Source organism: Natrix helvetica (genome assembly GCF_964273705.1).
Source record: "Natrix helvetica genome assembly, chromosome: 6".
Classification (NCBI taxonomy): Eukaryota; Metazoa; Chordata; class Lepidosauria; order Squamata; family Natricidae; genus Natrix; species Natrix helvetica.
Genome location: NC_138553.1, coordinates 3,731,918 through 3,751,542, shown reverse-complemented (window position 1 = coordinate 3,751,542; position 19,625 = coordinate 3,731,918). Strand labels below are relative to the sequence as shown.

Genomic DNA, 19,625 nt, shown 5'->3' with positions numbered 1-19,625 from the left:
AGAAGGTTTGGGAGGCCTGCAGAGTGCAAAAATTTTTTTTTAATTTACCTCTTCAAAACCTTGGTGCGTCTTATACTCCGAAAAATACGGTAGTTTAGGTGGGCTGGAAAAAAACTCAAGGGACCAAATCCGGCTTTGCCATGTTACATTTTACAAACTCCCATTTTACAACTGTGTGGTTGGTTTTCTTTATGGTGGACTCTTAAGCGAATCCCTGCGGCCGTTAAGTGAACCCAGACTCCCCAATTGCCATTTTTGGTTGGAAACAAAAATTGTGGGAAGGTTACCGGGACCAACAGGAGGCTGCAATCGTTGGTAAATGCCAGCTGGCTGCCAAGCACCCCAAGAAATAAGGAGGAATTTACTGACAGTGAGAGCAATCAACCCATGGAACAGAAGTTGCCTTCAAAGGTTGTGGGAGCTTCATCCCTGGAAGCTTTCAAGAAGAGACTGAACTGTCATCCATCAGAAATGGTGTAGGCTCTCCTGCTTGGGCGGGGGGTTGGACTAGATGACCTACAGGGTCCCATCCAATTCTGTTAATCTGACTTTAATGAACAAAAGGACCAGGGGAGACAGGATAGCAGCCTTCCAATATCTCAGGGGTTGCCCCAAAGAAGAAGAAGTCAAGCTATTCTCCAAAGCACCCGAAGGCCAGACAAGGAAGAATGGATGGAAACTGACCAAGGAGAGATTCAACCTGGAAATAAGGAGGAATTTCCTGATATGGAGAACAATCAACCCATGGAACAGAAGTTGCCTTCGGAAGTTGTGGGAGCTTCATCCCTGGAGGCTTTCAAGAAGAGACTGGACTGCCACCTGTCAGAAATGGTGTAGGGTCTCCTGCTTGGGCAGGGGGTTAGACTAGATGACCTCCGAGTTTCCTTCCAACTCTGTTATTGTGTTCTATTATAAAGTATGGTCACATGAAACCCACAGAGATGTAGGCCTCCCTATTTTTAGAAGTTTATAACACCTTTTCTGTGGATGTGTGATCCCGTGTCTAGGCTTAGGCCCCCGCCTGGCCCTCCAAGGTCAAACCCAATCCTGATGTGTCCCTCAATGAAACTGAGATGACACCTCTGGTGTAGGGCCTCCTGACTGAACAGAGGGTTGGACTAGAAGACCTCCAAGGTCCCTTCCAACTCTGTGATGCTGAAACCAATCAGTGCTTGCAGGGAGAGGGCTAGAGAAAAACATCCTAGAGTAGCAAATACCCATCATCCACAGCCAGAGCAGCCCCTTGCCTGAGAGAGAAAGGAGCCACAGTTCCAGCATGCTTTGAAGGCACCAAACTGACCAACGATGAATCATAGAAACTCCCCCCCTTCCCCCCCCCGGCATCTCCGTCAGGGCAACAACTTCCGAAATAACTTCGCAACTGCTTGCTCAGCTTTTGCGAATTGTCTCGCTTTGCTTGGCCGAACTCCACTGCAGCGCTGGCTTGCCGGAGTCCGGGGAATGATGTGCAGAGAGACACACAAGGAAATAGGCTGAGGCGGCATGTTTTCTGCAAAGACCGTTTCCCCCCATTTAAAGAGGGCTTGTGCCTCGCAAGGGGACGGCCCCTTAAAAAAGGTCGCGGAGGACCCCCACTGGATTGGTTTCCAAACGAAGAAGGAAGGGCGGAGGTGGAAGTACGGAAAAATAAATCCGGTCATAAGGAACGCCGAGGATACACGGCCTAGAGAGACGCTGCATGCTTTTGTTTCAGCTGGAGGGCAGTTGGTCTTACCCGAACTGCTATTTTAGAAGTTGGGACAGGAGGCTACAGTTGTGGTATAATCACGCCCAATTGGCCACATTTATTCTCCTTCAGCAGAAAAAGGGAAGGAAGGAAGAAGGAAGGAGGCAGGCAGAAGGGAGGGAGGAAAGAAAGAAGGACAGAAGGAAGGAAGGAAGGAAGGAAGAAGAAGAGGTGGAGGAGGAAGGGGTTATGAATAGGAATAGGAAAAGGAGAAGAAGAAGGAGGAGGAGGAGGAGGAGGAGGAGGAGGAGGAGGAGGAGAAGAAGAAGAAGGGGTTGGGAATAGGAGGAGGAAGGGAAGGGGAAAGGAATAGGAAAAGGAGGAGGAGGAAGATGAAGAGAAGAGGAGGAGGAGGGGAAGAGGAGGAGGAGAAGAAACGGTTAGGAATAGGAGGAGGAGGAGAAAGGGTTAGGAATAGGAGGAGGAAGAGGAGGGGAAAGGAATAGGAAAAGGAGGAGGAAGATGAAGAGAAGAGGAGGAGGAGAGGAAGAAGAGGAAGAGGAGGAGAAGGAGAAGGGGTGAGGAATAGGAGGAGGAGGAAGAGAAGGGGAAAGGAAAAGGAAGATGGAGAGGAGGAGGAGGAGAAGAAGAAGAAGAAGAAGAAGAAGAAGAAGAAGAAGAAGAAGAAGAAGAAGAAGAAGAAGAAGAAGAAGAAGAAGAAGAAGAAGGGGTTAGGAATAGGAGGAGGAGGAGGAGGAGGAGGAGGGAAAAGGAATAGAAAAAGGAGGAGGAGGAAGATGAAAAGAAGAAGAAGAAGAAGAAGAAGAAGAAGAAGAAGAAGAAGAAGAAGAAGAAGAAGAAGAAGAGGAGGAGGAAGAGAAGGGGAAAGGAATAGAAAAAGGAGGAGGAAGACGAAGAGAAGAAGAAGAGAAGGAGAAGAAATTGATCACACCTCCTGCAAGAAAACCACCCAGCTCACACAGCACCAAGGGGCCTGCAGCTCAACCCTGAGCTCCAAATATTCTCTTCTATCGCAACGTTTTGAACCGATATTCTCTTCTCCTGCCGTGGCCTCCAGACAAAATCCAGTCCTCCTCGTGTGAAGCCATTGACCCAACTGCCATTTTTTCCATACACGTCTAAATTCACCAAGAAGGGATGCGACTGTTTCCAATTAGCTTTTTAAGTAGCAGGTCTGGTTTTTTTCTCTCTTTTCTTAAAAAAATACCACACATGTAACAACATCGACAGCAATTAAGACATAGGATACGATTGAAAATGAAAAACGTGTTTCCCGTCAGGTCGGCAATGAAGCATCCCACCCAGAAATTCACCCAGGAATATTCCAAGACGCTAAACTAAATTTGAAGCGGCCCCCGGTGCTCCCTATCCCATCTGCAAGGGGTCTCAACTCTTCTGGCTGCCGTCAATATGAATTTCTCGCTTATTACGCAAAACTCAACAACATTCACGGCCACCAGCCGGCCAATTCATAAACAATCCTCCCCCCCCCCCGCCCCAAATGGCAGGGAGGAGATGATTTCTGAGCAAAGACACAACTGGAAAAATTAACTAACTCAGGATTGCTTTTCCACACTCAGCACTGTGGCCCATAGTCATGTGATCAAAATTCGGAGGCTTGGCAATTGGCATGTACTTATGATGGTTGTTCTGACCGAGGCTTCCCCAAAGAGCACGAGGCAGAGTCCTGGTCCCTTTTATGAAACGAATGTGAATTCCTCTCATTCACATTCAGCCAAGGCCTGGCAAACAGTCTTTCAAAGGAGTATTTATGACCACAGACCTTATCTAGTTTGGAAAGCTGCCATGTAAATATTTTTCCAATGAGGTGCTGGGCAAGGAAAGACTCGGGGCACAGAGTCTCAGAGATTCACAGACAGATCTTCACACTCCGGAAACGAATCTAACGACCGAACGAATGAATTGTTTGCTGCAAAAGCCCCCTCCCCGTTCGCTCCTCTTTTGTTTCCTATGGGAGGGGCCAATCCTCTTCCACCTGTGGCTTTACTCCCAAGTCGTTCTTTTCTTCCGGCAGCTCTGCGCATGCACACACTGGGAACAGGCTCCAGCTGTTGCTCTGCCTCACTGCTATCTAGCTCTGGAGGTACCTGATAACTGGCATACGGCTCTGTCCCCCTCTCTGCCTCCAACACAGAGCCCTCATCCGAGCCTTCCCCAGCCTCCAGGACTGGCCCAGGTTCCTCCCCAATCTCCTCGCTGTCCGACTCTGTTGGCTGCTGGCAGGCCACAATGGTTGACAGTCTCTCAGGGTCAGGTAATCCTATTTTGCAACCTTCTGAATAGCAAAGTCAAGGGGAAAGCCAGATTTGCTTAACAATTGGGTTATTAACCGAACCACTGCAGTGTTTCGCTTAACAACGGTGGCAAGAAAGGGTGTAAAAACAGGCCCAAACTCACTTCAGAACTGTCCAACTTAGCGGCAGACATTTCGGGCTCGATTGCGATCGTAAGTCGAGGACTGCCTGCATGTGGTTCACAGTTCCTGCGCCCCCCGCCGCATCTAATCAGAGGTGAGCGAGATCTGATCAGAAAAAGACCCATTCGCCAATCTTACTCTCAAGCGCAAACTCACCCGGTCCATTCTGCTGGATGGGGTGACAATAAATCACGGGGCAATTGTAAATTTAGTTAGAAACAACACAGTGTAAATTGCCTGGGTTGGATTTACTATCTCCTTTGGGAGGGAGAAAAAAACATTGGGCACAGATCTCCAGATAAGAGATTCTTGTTTCAGACAAAGGGGATTGCATCAGAAAATTTGTATTCCCAACCAGGCTGCCGTTTCCACCATTTGTATATTCTGATTTTGCTGATTTTTGTGCGAGTTCTTAGATTGGCGAGCTGAAAAGCCAACATGTTCCTCTGATCCCGCTACCCTGCAGCTTTTCCACAATGAGACATGAAAATGAGAGGGCTTTCGCAAGCCTAGTTTAAATCATCGTTTAAAGCCGGAGAGGCGCTATTCTTAAGGAGGTTTTTTTAATGTAGATCAAAAATTTTAGCCCCGTTGAGAGCTGGCCTGAAATTTTAATGGCCACGTTTAACTGGAACGTGCAATACGTTTGCCTTGAAATAATCTCTCCTTATCCCCCAAAATATAATATATATGCATGAATAATGCACAGTTATTCGGGATGGAAAGTTTTTATTTGGCTGATTAAATGACACTTCAATGCTACTATTGATCACGGGGAGAGAGTGAGTGAGTGAGAGAGAGAGAGAGAAAGAAAGAGAGAGAGAGAGAGAAAGAAAGAGAGAGAATGAATGATGGGATTAATGTTCATTTAACAAACTTATCATTAAATGCAGACACTCTGTTAACTAGTAGCCACAGCTGGGAAACATATCTTCGGAATTAATAAACGTGAAGAAAGATTTAATAGATTTCTATAGGTTTTGAGGCTTTGAGAGGGGTTTTAACAGAATAACAGAGTTGGAAGGGACCTTGGAGGTCTTCTAGTCCAACCCCCAGCTTTTGAACATACATATAAATGTGTGTGCGTGTGCGTGCGCGCGCACCTGCGTGCAAACTACATTCAGAGCAGGCACACTGGAATATCCAGGCAAGAAGACTTTCAACCATTTGTTTAGTGACTGACTCAAAGTTACAACGGCATTGAAAAAAAAGGGACGGATGCTCACGCTTATGACTGTCACAGCATCCCCACGATCATGTGATCCAAACTGGTGTGCTTGGTTGACTGGGTGACTTTGGGCCAATCACCAGGAGACTGGGAGTTCTAGTCCCACCGAAGGCATCACCAGAGTCTACCAGGCAGTAGGACTGCCTCTCTCTTTACTGTAAATACAAATAGCTTTCCTTTTCAGTGGGAATATTCTTGGTGGCTCCTTGATTAGACCGTTGTTTACTGTTGATTTGTTTACCTGTGTCATCATTTACTTTTTGATTGTTGGTCTAGTGCAGGGGTGTCCAAACTTGGGAACTTTAAGACTTGTAGACTTCAACTCCCAGAATTCCCCAGCCAGCTGGGAGTTGAAGTCCACAAGTCTTAAAGTTCACAAGTTTGGACACTCCTGGTCTAGTGTAAATCTCCCATCATTTGGGTGTTGATTACTGGTGAGGAGGGACGCGGTGGCTCAGTGGCTAAGATGCTGAGCTTGTCGATCAGAGAGGTTGGCAGTTTAGCGGTTCGAATCCTGAGCGCCGCGTAACGGAGTGAGCTCCCGTCACTTGTCCCAGCTTCGGCCAACCTAGCAGTTTGAAAGCAGGTAAAAAATGCAAGTAGAAAAATAGGAACCACCTTTGGTGGGAAGGGAACAGCGTTCCGTGCGCCTTCAGCGTTGAGTCATGCCGGCCACATGACCACGGAGACATCTTCGGACAGAGCTGGCTCTTCGGCTTTCAAATGGAGATGAGCACTGCCCTCTAGAGTCGGGAATGACTGGCACATATGTGCGAGGGGAACCTTTACCTTTTAATCACTCAAAAATGTGGAATTCAGAATTCAAATCAACCTCTAACCAACTATGTACGAATTATAGCTTTTTCTCCTGGTTAGCCTGAAAAACCAGGCCTATACCCCCCCAAAAGAGAGGAAATTCTCTGCAGCCCTACGTAATTTATTTCTTTAATTTGACTGAGAGCAGAGCTCATCTTAATGCAAGGTAGTTTGATTAAGAACAACATTTTCTCATTTCTTTCAAATGTACCCAATCAGGTTCTTTTTTGGGAAATCTCCAGAGGAAAGCAGCTGCTGAGAAGGCCCCACTGTATCTCCGCATGGTTTTGATTAAGAGCATCTTTTTTTTCTTTTTTGCTTTCTCTTCCGTCCTAGTTCTGAACTTTGGGGAAAACATTTGCATTTAAGGCCAAACTGGCAGAAAGCAGAGGGCCGAAAGCCCTCGGAGGCTTCCCAAGAGCAGGAAGCAAACTCCTGGTCCCGACAAAAAAAAAACCTTTTATTCATTGACTGTGAATTCTTCATCCAGCAAAGTCTTTCAAAGGAGGATTTACGGTCACAGACCTTATCTGGCTTGGAGAGCTGCCAGGCCGAGATCTGCAGAACTTGGCAAGGAGCCTCAGAGAGTCATGAACCAATGAAGCAAACTAATGGTCTCCTGCAAGCTCCACTCCCCTTTCGCTCCTCTTTTATTTCCTCTGGGAGGGGCCATTCATTCTCCACCTGTGGCCTTGCTCCCAAGTCGACCCCTGTTCTGTACCTATTCCCTTCGTCTGGCAACTCTGCGCATGCGCACACTGGGAACAGGCTCCAGCTGTTCTTCTGCCTCACTGATGTCTGACTCCGAAGGCAGCTGATCACTGGCATACGGCCCTGGCCCCCTCTCTGCCTCCGACACAGAGCCCTCATCAGAGCCTTCCCCAGACTCCAGGACTGGCCCATCTTCCTCCTCAACCTCCTCACTCTCCGAATCTGTTACCAGCTCCACCGACCGCTGGCGAGCCACAACATGAACTGCGTGTGTACCCACGGGGCAGGCTAGTCCCCAACTTATGACCGTAATGTGAGCCTGGAATTTCTGTCGTGTTCCATGAAGGTCATAAATCAAGGCACCCAAGTGGACCAACCTGATTTTTGCAACATGTTTATATGGCAGCAGTCGTAAAACGAACTCAAATCGAACCCGCTGTCCACAGTGGGCAGCCCTTTTGCCAGAAGCCACGAGTAAATTTATGTATTAAATTTATTGTCCTGGCCATCATACCACAAAGCAACCTAACGGCGGCATTTTTTTTTTTTTAGGAAAATAAAAAAGGGTCACAAATAACGGTCACTTGAGCATAGGACCCAGCAAATGGCCATAAATGCAGGAAGGGGTAGTCCTCGACGTACGACCACCACGGAACCCCAAATTTATGTGGCTAAGTGAGAAATTCGTTACGGGAGTTTTGCCCGGTTCTACGATTTTTCTTGCCACGGATGCTAAGTGAACCACTGCAGTTCTTAAGTTCACACAAGTAGCTCTCGACCTACGGCCACAATTGAGGGAGAAATTTCTAACTCATTTGCTAAGTGAGTTTTGGCCCATTTTGCAACTTTCCTTCCTGGCAGTCAGCCTGCAATACCGCTTTCTGACCACTGCGCCATCAGATACATGACAGATAGCAAGAGCAATAGTGCTTAAACCTATATACCGCTTCACAGTGCTTTTACAGCCCTCTCTAAGCGGTTTACAGAGTCAGCCTCTTGTGCCCCCAACAATCTGGGTCCTCATTTTACCCACCTCGGAAGGATGGAAGGCTGAGTCAACCTTGAGCCGGTCAGGATCGAACTGCTGACAGTTGGCAGAAGTTAGCCTGAAATACTACAATCTCAACACTGTGCCACCACAGCAGAAGAGGGTTTCCCTCCCTCCCTCCCTCCCTCCCTTCCTTCCTTCCTTCCCTTCCCTTCCCTTCCTTCTTTCCTTCCCACTTAGCAAGATCATTCAGACTTATATACCACTTCACAGTGCTTTACAGCCCTCTCTAAGGGGTTTACAGTCAACCTCTTGCCCCCAACAATCTGGGCCCTCATTTTACCCACCTCGGAAGGAGGGAAGGCTGAGTCAACCATGAGCTGGTCAGGATCGAACTCCTGGCAGTGGGCCGAGTGTGCCCGCAATACTGCTTTCTGACCACTGCGCCACCAGGACCTTTCCTTCCTTCCTTCCTTCCTTCCTTCCTTCCTTCCTTCCTTCCTTCCTTCCTTCCTTCCTTCCTTCCCACATAGCAAGAGCACTTAGACTCATATACCGCTTCACAGTGTTTTTCCAGCCCTCTCTAAGCGGTTTAGAGTCAGCCTCTTGTGCCCCCAACAATCTGGGCCCTCATTTGACCCACCTCGGAAGGACGGAAGGCTGAATCAACATTGAGCCTCCCCCCTCCTCCTGCTCCTCTCCCAAACTCCACTCCCTTCTTACATTGATAATGTTACCTAGTTGGGTCACGAAACATCTGCAAGGAAACCACCCAGCTCAGAGAGCACCAAGCCCCCCCCCCCCAGTTCAACCCTGAGCTACTACTATTCATTTGTATCGCTGAAACACCTGCGCCAATTTGATGTCCTTCCCCAAACACAAATCTGCAAGTTCAGAAAACGCCTGGGCGTATTTAGGGATGGAAGACTACAGCTACAATTGGTTGGGTTTATTGATTTCATGCATGGGGTTTTTCCAGGTATTATGGATTATTTGTGTGTCTTTTCTACAGCACAGAACATTTTTCCATGAAAAGAACGCTGGCACTTACGTTAAGCTTCTGCACCGTATCTTAAAATCCTATTACACAGGGGTTTTGCAGCACAATATCTTTGGATTCGCAAACAGCCCGGATCCTGCTATCCATTTTATTCCCATTTCTCTGTCTCTCTCTCTACCTCTCTCTCCTCTGTTTGTTTCTCTGTCTCTTTGTTTCTGTCTCTCTCTCTCTGTCTCTGTCTCTCTGTGTCTCTCTCTCTCTCTGTGTCTCTCTCTCTCTTTGTTTCTCTGTCTCTTTCTGTCTCTTTTTGTTTCTCTGTCTCTCTCTGTCTGTGTGTGTGTGTGTGTGTCTGTCTGTCTGTCTCTGTCTCTCTCTGTGTCTCTCCCTCTCCCTCCCTCTCTGTCTCTGTTTCTGTCTCTCTCTCTCTGAAACCACAGCCAATTTCAGCTGCCAAAAGACCAACCCATGGGAAGGTTGTTTTTCTTTTAAACACAGATCTCTCAAAATCCACAACCAATGGATGATCTGCTGAACGGCGTCGGCTCTAATTATGCCCATTCTCGGCTACAGATTCGAAACACAGACGGCATGTTGCATTTCATGGGCCCAGTTTCTGATCCGAGCCAGGCGACGGCGGTGGGAGGGAGTGGGGAGTTAATACTCCGTAATGACAAATTGTCGCCTTTTCTTCCATTTTTTAGCATCGGCACGTTGGAAACAAAATTGTCGTAGCGCAGAGGAATGATGGAAGATCTGGGGGTCCCTTTGTGGAGGTCTGGATGAAAAACGAACATTTTCATTCTCTGCGTCTTCGTTATTTCAATCTGTTCACTCATTGATTTGCCATTTCCTATACAAGAGTGGCAATTAAGTCTCTATGAGCTCCAAATACATTACAACCAGGTGTGTGTGTGTGTGTGTGTGTGTGTGTGTGCGCGTGTGGCTGTCAGCTAGCCGGTTTTCATTCAACAGGACGGAAAATCAAAGCCAACAATCGCTTCCTGGGCCATTGTCCCAAAGATGGTTTTTTCAAGAGGCAACTGGACTTTCTCGTTTTATCTTTGAAGACATTTCACTTCTCATCCAAGAAGCTTCCTCAGTTCTGACCAAATGCTGGGGAATGGAAGGATTTATACTACTTGCAGACAGCTGGTCATTTGCATCCCTTTTAGAGAGTCCTTGAGGCCACTTGGAGGTTGGAAGGAGGGCAAAGATAAACCTCCAAGTGTTTCAACCATCCTCCCAATGCCTCCTTTTACAACCTTTCTTGCCTCGGTCGTTAAGCGAATGGCTGCAGTTGTTCAATTAGCAACATGGTTGTTAAGCGAAGCAGGCTTCCCCACCGACTACGTTTTTCACAGTTATGACTCTTTCAGAGTTATAACTATGACAGTTGTGATTCCCCCATAAACCTGTGATCAAAATTCAGACGCTTGGCAACTGGTTCATGTTTACGACCGTCGCAGCGTTCCCTGGGGGGGAGGTCACGTGATCCCCTTTTGCGACCTTCTGATGAGCAAAGTCAACGGGGAAGCCGGATTCACTCAACAACCGCGTTGCTAACTTACCAACTGCCGTGATTCACTTAACAACCGAGGCAAGGAAGGTTCATAAAATGGGACAAAGCTCCCTTAATAAACATCTCGCTTAACGACAGAAATTTTGAGCTCCATTGTGGTCGTACGGCGAGGACCACCTGCAATAAATACATTTTTCTGCCTGACCCAAAAATATCAAATTCCGTGTTACGCATCTCCAGTTAAAAGCATCTTGTAAAGACTTTTGATTCGTATTTGGGAAGCTCCCAGGAAGCAGAGTGGGATGTTATTGTGCTGGGTAAATATCTGATTCTATAAAATAAGAAGAAATGGAGGTAGTGATGACAGATTTCATTTTCTTGGACTCCAAGATCACCGCAGATGGGGACTGCAGCCAAGTAATGAAAAGAGGCTTGCTCCTGGGGAGGAAAGCTATGGAAAATCTAGACAGCATCCTAAAAAGCAGAGACATCACTCTGTCAATCAAAAGTGCGTATAGTCAAGGCTATGGATTTCCCAGTTGCAATGGATGGCTGTGAAGGTTGGACCATAAGGAAGGCTGAGTGCCAAAGAATGGAGGCCTTTGAACTCTGGTGCTGGAGAAGACTCCTGCATTGAGTTCCTTGGACTGCAAGGCCATCCAACCGGTCAGTCCTAGAGGAGATCAACCCTGACTGCTCTTTAGAAGGCCAGATCCTGAAGAGGAAACTCAAAGACTTTGGCCACCTAAGGAGAAGGAAGGACTCAACTGGAGAAGAGCTTCATGCTGGGAACGATGGAGGGCAAAAGAAGGGGATGACAGAGAAGGAGGGGGCTGGATGGAGTCCCCGAAGCAGTTGGCCTAAGCTTAAATGGACTGTAGAGGATGGTAGAGGACAGGAAGGCCTGGAGGAACGTTGTCCATGGGGTCGCGATGGGTCAGATAGGACTTTGCAACTCACAACAAATAAAAGAGAATTCCTTTTTTTCCATATGCAGGAAATGTGGCGTATTATTTTCAAGGGGACAAAAAATCAGACTTATATTTGGGGCCCGGATATATTTTTCGCTTCTTGCAGCTAATCTATGAAGCGATAGCATACGCTGAAATTCATTTAACATATTGTAGGAGTAATGAGTTTTTGACAAGCTCCTTCCCGGCAACACGTTTCGTTTTCGTTTCCCACCTTCCTCGTGTTGTTTTTCAATCTCCTTTTTTTAAAAAAAAAAAATAGCTTAAGGAGGGAGCCAGAGGAAGCATTTGGCGAAACTCTGTAAATTATCATATGTGGGATTTTACACAGCCTTAATAAAGTTTTTTTTTTTTTTTATGGTTAGTCCGATGTTCCGTTCTTGAGTTTTTTTAAGGACTCCGGAGGAGCCAAAATAAACAATCTTAGGTGAGATATTAGAATTTAATCGCTGGGAAAATCATACTCGGAAAAGTTGGATTGGGTCAAACGAATCCAATATGTCAGCCTGAGGGGCCCTTTGGTGCTCGCAGAGGTGGCTGGTTGTCTTGCAGACGTCTCATGACCCAACTAAGTAACACCATCAGTGCTGGAGGGAGGGAGGTTTGCTCTCTGTTTAGATGCAAGCCCCTTTTAGCACTGATGATGTTCCCTTGTTGATAATGAGATGTCTGCAAGAAAACAACTACGTTCCGAGGGCACTAAGGACCCCACAGTCCTCTTCCTCCTCCCCTTTTCCTTCTCCACTCCACAACCTTCCTCATATCCTCCTCCTCGTCTTTCTCCTCCTCCTCCCTGCAAACCCTTCTAACATTAAATGATGTTACCTTGTTTGGGTCAAGAAATATTTGCAAGAAAAGAACCAAGCTCAGAGAGCAACAAAAGACCCCACAATTCTCCTCCTCCCCCCTGCAAACCCTACTCCCTCCTAGCACTGATGAAGTTACCTAGTTGGATCATGAAACAAGTAAACAAGCACAGAGAGCACCAAGGACCACAGTGATCGTCCTCCTTCTCTTTACCTCTTTCCCTTGCTCCCCCTCCTCCTCCTCTGCAAACCCCACTTCCTTCTAACACTGATGATGTTACCTAGTTGGGTCATGAAACGTCTGCAAGAAAACCATCAAACTCCGAGAGCACCAAGGACTGGCTGGCTGGGGAATTCTGGGAGTTGAAGTCCAGAACTGCTGAGGAGGCTGATTTAACATCTTCATGAGACCACCTAATAAAGTTATATCCCCTGGCATGGGATTCTCTAGTCCACAAAGCCCACTAGGACTGATAATGTTACCTAGTTGGGTCATGAAATGTCTTCAAGAAAACCACCAAGCTCAGAGAGCACCAAGGACCCTTCATTTCAGCCTTGAGGTGTAAATATTCTCCTTTATTAATATATCAGTCTAGACAGATGGACTTTTTGATGGCTGGACAGCCAGACAGCTCTGGAATTCTTGCTCGTCAGGAAATTTGCAACAACTTCTGCTATTTTGGGGGGGAAAGTCCCAAAGATTCAAAAAATTGAGATGACTTTTTCATCCACACGAACTTTTAAAGGTGGTCAACGAATGTTCGCTCTGAACCTGCTTTACAGGTAGTCCTCAACTTACGACCGGTTGCCTAGTAACCGTTACAACAGACCTCCCCGCAGATTCCTACGATCCTGCTCCAGAGTTCTGACCCCTGAGATCACATGACCACATCTGGGCCATGGGGCAACTGACCCGCATTTGTGACAGTTCGCCGTGTCCCACGGACACATGACTGCATTTTATGACGGTTTGTGCCGAAAAACCAGAGTTCACTACCATTTTCGGGCAATACTGGCTCCATGTCAAACCACTGGTTCACTTAACGACCACAGTGGTTGCTTTACAACCACAGCCAAAAAAAAAAAGTTATCAAATCAGTGGGTCCAGAAGAAGACAAGATTTATGACTGTCACGACTAATAATTGAGGTGAGCAGGCTCCATTACAGTCGTAAGTCGAGGACCACCTGAATTTTTTTTTAATTAAAATAAGAAAACAAAATGCACCAGGCCTTCAGGGGAGCTAATGCCCACCTTTCGCTCCCGTTTGCCCATAAACACACAGAGAGAGATTCCTGAAAGAGGAAACGGTTGAGTTTATGGTAAAGCTGGCTGAGAAACCCGTTTTAAAGGATCAGATCTTTCTATGGTCGGTAAACGAGGACAGATTAAATAGAGGTCCTTCCTCCCCGAAGCTCAGCTGCCAAGATCAGGAGGCTTTTGTGCCCATCAGCTCTGTGCATTGAAAAGCAGAAGGGTAAAACTCCACCCAGCCTTCCCAGCAGAGCCTCTCTCTCCAGGGAAAGGAAAAGTCCCTCACCCTCTCCTCCAGGCGGTTCAGCTGCTCCTTGTAGTAAGTCTCGTGTTTCTTCAGCTCCTTTTCCTTTTCTCCGAGCTGCTTGGCCTAAAGAGATAGGATAGATAGGATATGATAAATATAATAAACAATATAATAATAATATAATACAATATAATATAATATATATTATATATATATTTAATATAACATTAACATAATATAAATATAAATAATACAATACAATATGGGAGGAGGGGAAGGGAAGGAGGGGGAGGAGAAAAGAAAAGGAGGGAGTGAACGGGGGGAGCGAAGGGAAGAGAAGGGGAGAGAAGGGGGGGAGCGAAGAGAAGGGGAGGGAGGGGGAGGAGCGAAGGGAAGAGAAGGGGAGTGAAGAGGAAGGAATGATGGGAAGAGAAGGGGAGCGAAGGGGGAGGAACGATGGGAAGAGAATGGGAGGGAGGGGGAGGAACGATGGGAAGAGAATGGGAGGGAGGGGGAGGAGCGATGGGAAGAAAAGGGGAGCGAAGGGGGAGGAGCGAAGGGAAGAAAAGGGGAGCGAAGGGGGAGGAGCGAAGGGAAGAGAAGGGGAGGGAGGGGGAGGAGCGATGGGAAGTGAAGCGGAGGGAGGGGGAGGAGCGATGGGAAGAGAAGGGGAGCAAAGGGGGAGGAACGATGGGAAGAGAAGGGGAGCAAAGGGGGAGGAGCGAAGGGAAGAGAAGGGGAGGGAGGGGGAGGAGCGATGGGAAGTGAAGCGGAGGGAGGGGGAGGAGCGATGGGAAGAGAAGGGGAGCAAAGGGGGAGGAACGATGGGAAGAGAAGGGAAGCGAAGGGGAGGAGCGAAGGGAAGAGAAGGGGAGGGAGGGGGAGGAGCGATGGGAAGTGAAGCGGAGGGAGGGGGAGGAGCGATGGGAAGAGAAGGGGAGCAAAGGGGGAGGAGCGATGGGAAGAGAAGGGGAGCGAAGGGGAGGAGCGAAGGGAAGAGAAGGGGAGGGAGGGGGAAGAGAGAAGGGCGGGGGGCAGCATGCTGTGGTCCAGGAGGCCACAAACGATTGACACGACTCAGGAACTGGACAGCAACAACAAAAATTCCCATTTATTCCCAATTTCGACCTCTTACCTTGCATTCCATTTCCTGGAAGCATGTAAATAAACGCAGAACACAAAGGCATCAGTTTATACGACATGTTAGACAAAGCAAAGACCTTACCCAAACAAGACCTAAGCGAACTCTCATAGTTAAGAGCCAGCGCTGTCCAAAGACGTCTCCGTGGTCATGTGGCCGGCATGACTCAACGCCGAAGGTGCACGGAACGCTGTTCCCTTCCCACCAAAGGTGGCTCCTATTTTTCTCCTTGCATTTTTTACCTGATTTCAAACTGCTAGGTTGGCAGAAGCTGGGACAAGGAACGGGAGCTCACTCCATTATGCGGCGCTAGGGATTCAAACTGCCAACCTTTCTGTCTTAGCCACTGAGCCACCGCAGCCCTTATACATTGCATAGAACATAACATATGTTGCATCAAACTCCACTCCTTTCTAGCACTGATGACGTTACCTAGATGGGGAATGAAATGTCTGCTAGAAAACCACCAAGCTCAGAGAGCACCAAGGACTCCACAGTCCTCTTTCTCCTCCTCCTCCCATTCTCCTCCTCCACGCCACAAACCCCACTCCCTTCTAATACGGATGATGTTACCTAGTTGGGCAATGAAACGTCTGCAAGAAAACCACCCAGCTCAGAGAGTGGTAAAGACCCCGCAGTGCAACCCTGGGCTACGGATATTCTCTTCCAAGCATATTCCTCCACAAGCCCCATCCTTGGCAGCCCCGGAGTTCAGACTTCCCACTTCGCTATTAATGCGAAGTCTGGGTTTTCTCCTGAAGACTTTGCCAAGAGATAGCGACCGTTAGAGAAGGCAGCGAAGCGGAAACGAGCTTAAAAAGGGGGGGAGAAATCACAAAGCTGTTGGAGCTTTCAATATGCAGCCTTGGAAATTTAAGTTTATTAAATGCATGGCAGAGAGAGAGAGAGAGAGAGAGAGAGAGAGAGAGAGAGAGGGAGAGAAAGGTCATTTGTGCATTGTAAGTGGCACACGGCAGGGGGGTCTAAGCCCAAACCCTTTGCAGAACTTGAACAGGTCAATTAAAAGCAATCTCCAGAGTGTCATAAAGAAACAAAAAAGAAAAGAAAAGAAAAAACCCCAAAGACAGCAAATGAATGAACTCACTGCAGCGGAACCAGCAAAAGGAAAGAGAAGACTAAAGAAAGAGGGAGATCATTAAGAAATAGAGAAAGAGGCCTGTTAGATCAAACCAAGATCCCACAGACCAGCATTCTGGGCCAGAAGGTAGGAAAGTACAGGCAATTCCAGGCAGAGAGGGAGGGAGAGAAAGAGGGAGACGGAGAGGGAGGGAGAGAGGAGGAGAGGGGAAGAAAGGATGAGAGAGGGAGAGGGAGGAATAGAAGGGTAGGGGGAGAGGAGAAAGAGAGAGGGAGAGGAAGGAAGAGATGCGGGGGAGAGAGAGGGAGGGCGGAAGGGAGGGAAAGGGAGAGGATGAGAGGGAGAGAGGGGGAGGGAGAGGGAGAGAGAAGGAGGGAGTGGGAGAGAGGAGAGGGAGGGAGAGAAAGAGGGAGACGGAGAGGGAGGGAGAGAGGAGGAGAGGGGAAGAAAGGATGAGAGAGGGAGAGGGAGGAATAGAAGGGTAGGGGGAGAGGAGAAAGAGAGAGGGAGAGGAAGGAAGAGATGCGGGGGAGAGAGAGGGAGGGCGGAAGGGAGGGAAAGGGAGAGGATGAGAGGGAGAGAGAGGGAGGGAGAGGGAGAGAGAAGGAGGGAGTGGGAGAGAGGAGAGGGAGGGAGAGAAAGAGGGAGACGGAGAGGGAGGGAGAGAGGAGGAGAGGGGAAGAAAGGATGAGAGAGGGAGAGGGAGGAATAGAGGGGTAGGGGGAGAGGAGAAAGAGAGAGGGAGAGGAAGGGATGCGGGGGAGAGAGAGGGAGGGAGGGAGGGGGAGGGGGAGGGACAGAGAAGGAGGGAGTGGGAGAGAGGGAGGGCGGAAGGGAGGGAAAGGGAGAGGGAGGGAGGGAGAGAGGGGGAGGGAGAGGGAGAGAGAAGGAGGGAGTGGGAGAGAGGAGAGAGGGAGGGAGAGAAAGGGAGGAAGGGAGAGAGGAGAGGGAGAGAGGGGAAGAAAGGATGAGAGAGGGAGGAATAGAGGGGGAGAGAGGAGAAAGAGAGAGGGGGAGGGAGAGAGGAAGGAAGAGATAAGGGAGGGAGAGAGGGAAAGAGGGGGAGGGAGAGGAAGAGAGAAGGGAGTGGGAGAGAGGAGAGAAGAGAGAGCGGAAGGAAGAAAGAGAATTTATTGTGGCCTTTCTCTACCTCTTTTCCCTCTTTCAGTCCTTTCTCGGGCGTGGGGACTGTCCAACCACACAGCGTATGAAAAGTCTGCCTTCCCAACGGACTTGTAGAAAGCTAGCTCTATTCTGGCAGCTTCCTTTTTTCCGCCCTTTCCCTAAAAGCCAAGCGTGGACCTGCCAATGTGTTTTTTTTTTAAAAATTGAAAAGAGCAACAGGATCATCGCTTGACATTTTTTTGCCGAGGAGAACTGTGGGGTTTTTGGTGCTCTTTGAGCAAACTCCATTGGCTTTTAGCACTGATGATGTTCTCTAGTTGGGTCACGAAATGTCTGCAAGAAAACAACCAAGCTCAGAGAGCACCAAAGACCCCACCGTCCTCCTCCCTGCAGACCCCACGACCCCTTCTAGCACTGGTGGGGTTCTGTAGTTGAGTCATGAAATGTCTACAACAGGGGTGAAATCCAGCAGGTTCTGACAGGTTCCGGAGAACAGGTAGCGGACATTTTGAGTAGTTCGGAGAACCGGCAAATGCCACCTCTGGCTGGCCCCAGAATAGGGTGGGAATGGAGATTTCGCAGTATCCTTCCCCTGCCATGCCCACCAAGTCCGCCCACCAAGCCACGCCCAGAGGACCGGTAGTAAACAAAATGAATTTCACAACTGGTCGAAAAGACCCTCCCCCAGTTTTCTTTAGAATAGGGGTCACCAAACCTGGGAACCTTAAGATTTGTGGACTTCAACTCCCAGAATTCCCCGGCCAGCAACTTTAAGACTTGTGGACTTCAACTCCCAGAATTCCCCGGCCAGCAACTTTAAGACTTGTGGACTTCAACTCCCAGAATTCCCCGGCCAGCAACTTTAAGACTTGTGGACTTCAACTCCCAGAATTCCCCGGCCAGCAACTTTAAGACTTGTGGACTTCAACTCCCAGAATTCCCTAGCCGACTGGGAAATTCTGGGAGTTCTCACCCGGACTGTGTCTGACGCCAATCTTGCAAACCCTTCGGTGAGAAATCACCGCAACGTTTACACACACAAACATGCCAGCCAGGGAATTCGCAGCTGATGGGCAGGTTGGCAAGGGAGCATTAGATTAATTTGGCCACAAGGCAAGGTTGCAATAAATATTAATTAGCCATAGCAAAAGGACCGTGTATTCAATTAGCCGAACGTTGCCCTTTATTCCTAGACAAGAACTCTTAACAAGGTTTACTCTCTCCTTTTTTTTTTTTTTAAATAAAACGTTTTTGGAAAACACAGTTTTTGGGGAGGGGGAAGGCTAGAAAAGGAAAGTTATTTTGCTATTCTCCAGCCCCCTTCAGTGATATCGATGTTAAAATGAAAAATTAAAATATAAAAATAAAAAATTAAAATATAGATGCCACTCACATTTGTTCTTCCTTTGGCACATTGGCAGATGAACAGAATTGAAAGGGACCTTGTAGGTCATCTAGTCCTACCCCCTGCCCAAGCAGCAGGCCCTACGACACCATTTCTGACAAATGGCAGTTCGATCTCTTCTGTGCGGTTCATGTTTGGCTTTAGCAGGAAGTATTTGTGTGTGTGTGTGTGTGTGTGTGTGTGTGTGTGTTTCTATCTGTCCACTGTCTGCGTGTATGTGTGTGTTTGTATAACTTCACAGAATGTGTATACTTCATCTCAGCAAAAGAAGGCAAGAGGTCAAGATGTTAACAAGACAGCTAAGCATTTAAAAACAAGTGATTTTGAAGTAATTAAAAATTAAAATTATTTTTTTTTTAAAAATCTTATCTTCTATCTATCTGTCTGGTGTATGTGTATGCGTGTGTGCGTTCCAGCATAACTCTGGAAAGCCTGAAGCAATTTCAGCCAAACTTGGTACACAGATGACTTATTCTCTGGAAACAAATACTGTGGGGGTAAGACATCCCTAAAACCCCTCGGGGTATGTGTTCTGTTAAGATACAGCCTGTTGTGCCTTAAAATGGCTTCTACTGTACTGTCATAAAAAGGCTTGAGTTACCATGGTAATGGCATCACAGTAGTCCACCAGGGGGCTCCCTCTGGTAAGGGGGGAAATCCAACACTAGAAATTACGTTTGGTCCAGACATTTCCCCCCCACCCCGTATAAATAAATACCCGGGCAATGCCAATTTATTGGCTACTAAAAAATAAAATCAAAAGCACCTTAATACAAAGAAATGGACAGGTATTTTATTTCCACGAATTCTAATTGGAAATCTGCGCAGGGAGTTAAAACCTACTGGGGGAGGGGGGGGAATCTAACATGGAAACCAGGTCTCTGCACTGATTTGTAACTTTCACGCCGTGAAAATCAATTTGATTTGCATCTGAATCAATTTGCATCGATTTAGTTATTTGTCAGTGTTTCGAAGGGGGCAAATCAATCCAAATAAATAAGTTTCAATTTGAAAAAAATTCATCTGGCTCAAGTCGAAATGTTTGGACAGGCACAATTCGCCATCCCAGTTTGAACATTTGAACATACCAGCAAGAACCCCACCCAGCTGCGTTGACAACTGCCAGCCCCCACCCCACCTCGGGATTTCTCACCTTTTGAAATTCTATAAG

At 47.7% G+C, this 19,625-nt stretch overlaps 1 protein-coding gene across 2 annotated transcripts in view; it reads right to left on the bottom strand.

Annotated features, from left to right (window-relative positions):
* The window catches only part of CHCHD3 (coiled-coil-helix-coiled-coil-helix domain containing 3), a 184,996-nt gene that overhangs the window by 49,754 nt on the left and 115,617 nt on the right, over positions 1-19,625 (bottom strand). For both annotated transcript variants that reach the window (XM_081957632.1, XM_081957633.1), the window contains exon 5: positions 13,724-13,807. In XM_081957632.1, coding sequence (XP_081813758.1) covers positions 13,724-13,807 — 84 coding nt within the window. The remainder of the gene's footprint in view (positions 1-13,723; positions 13,808-19,625) is intronic.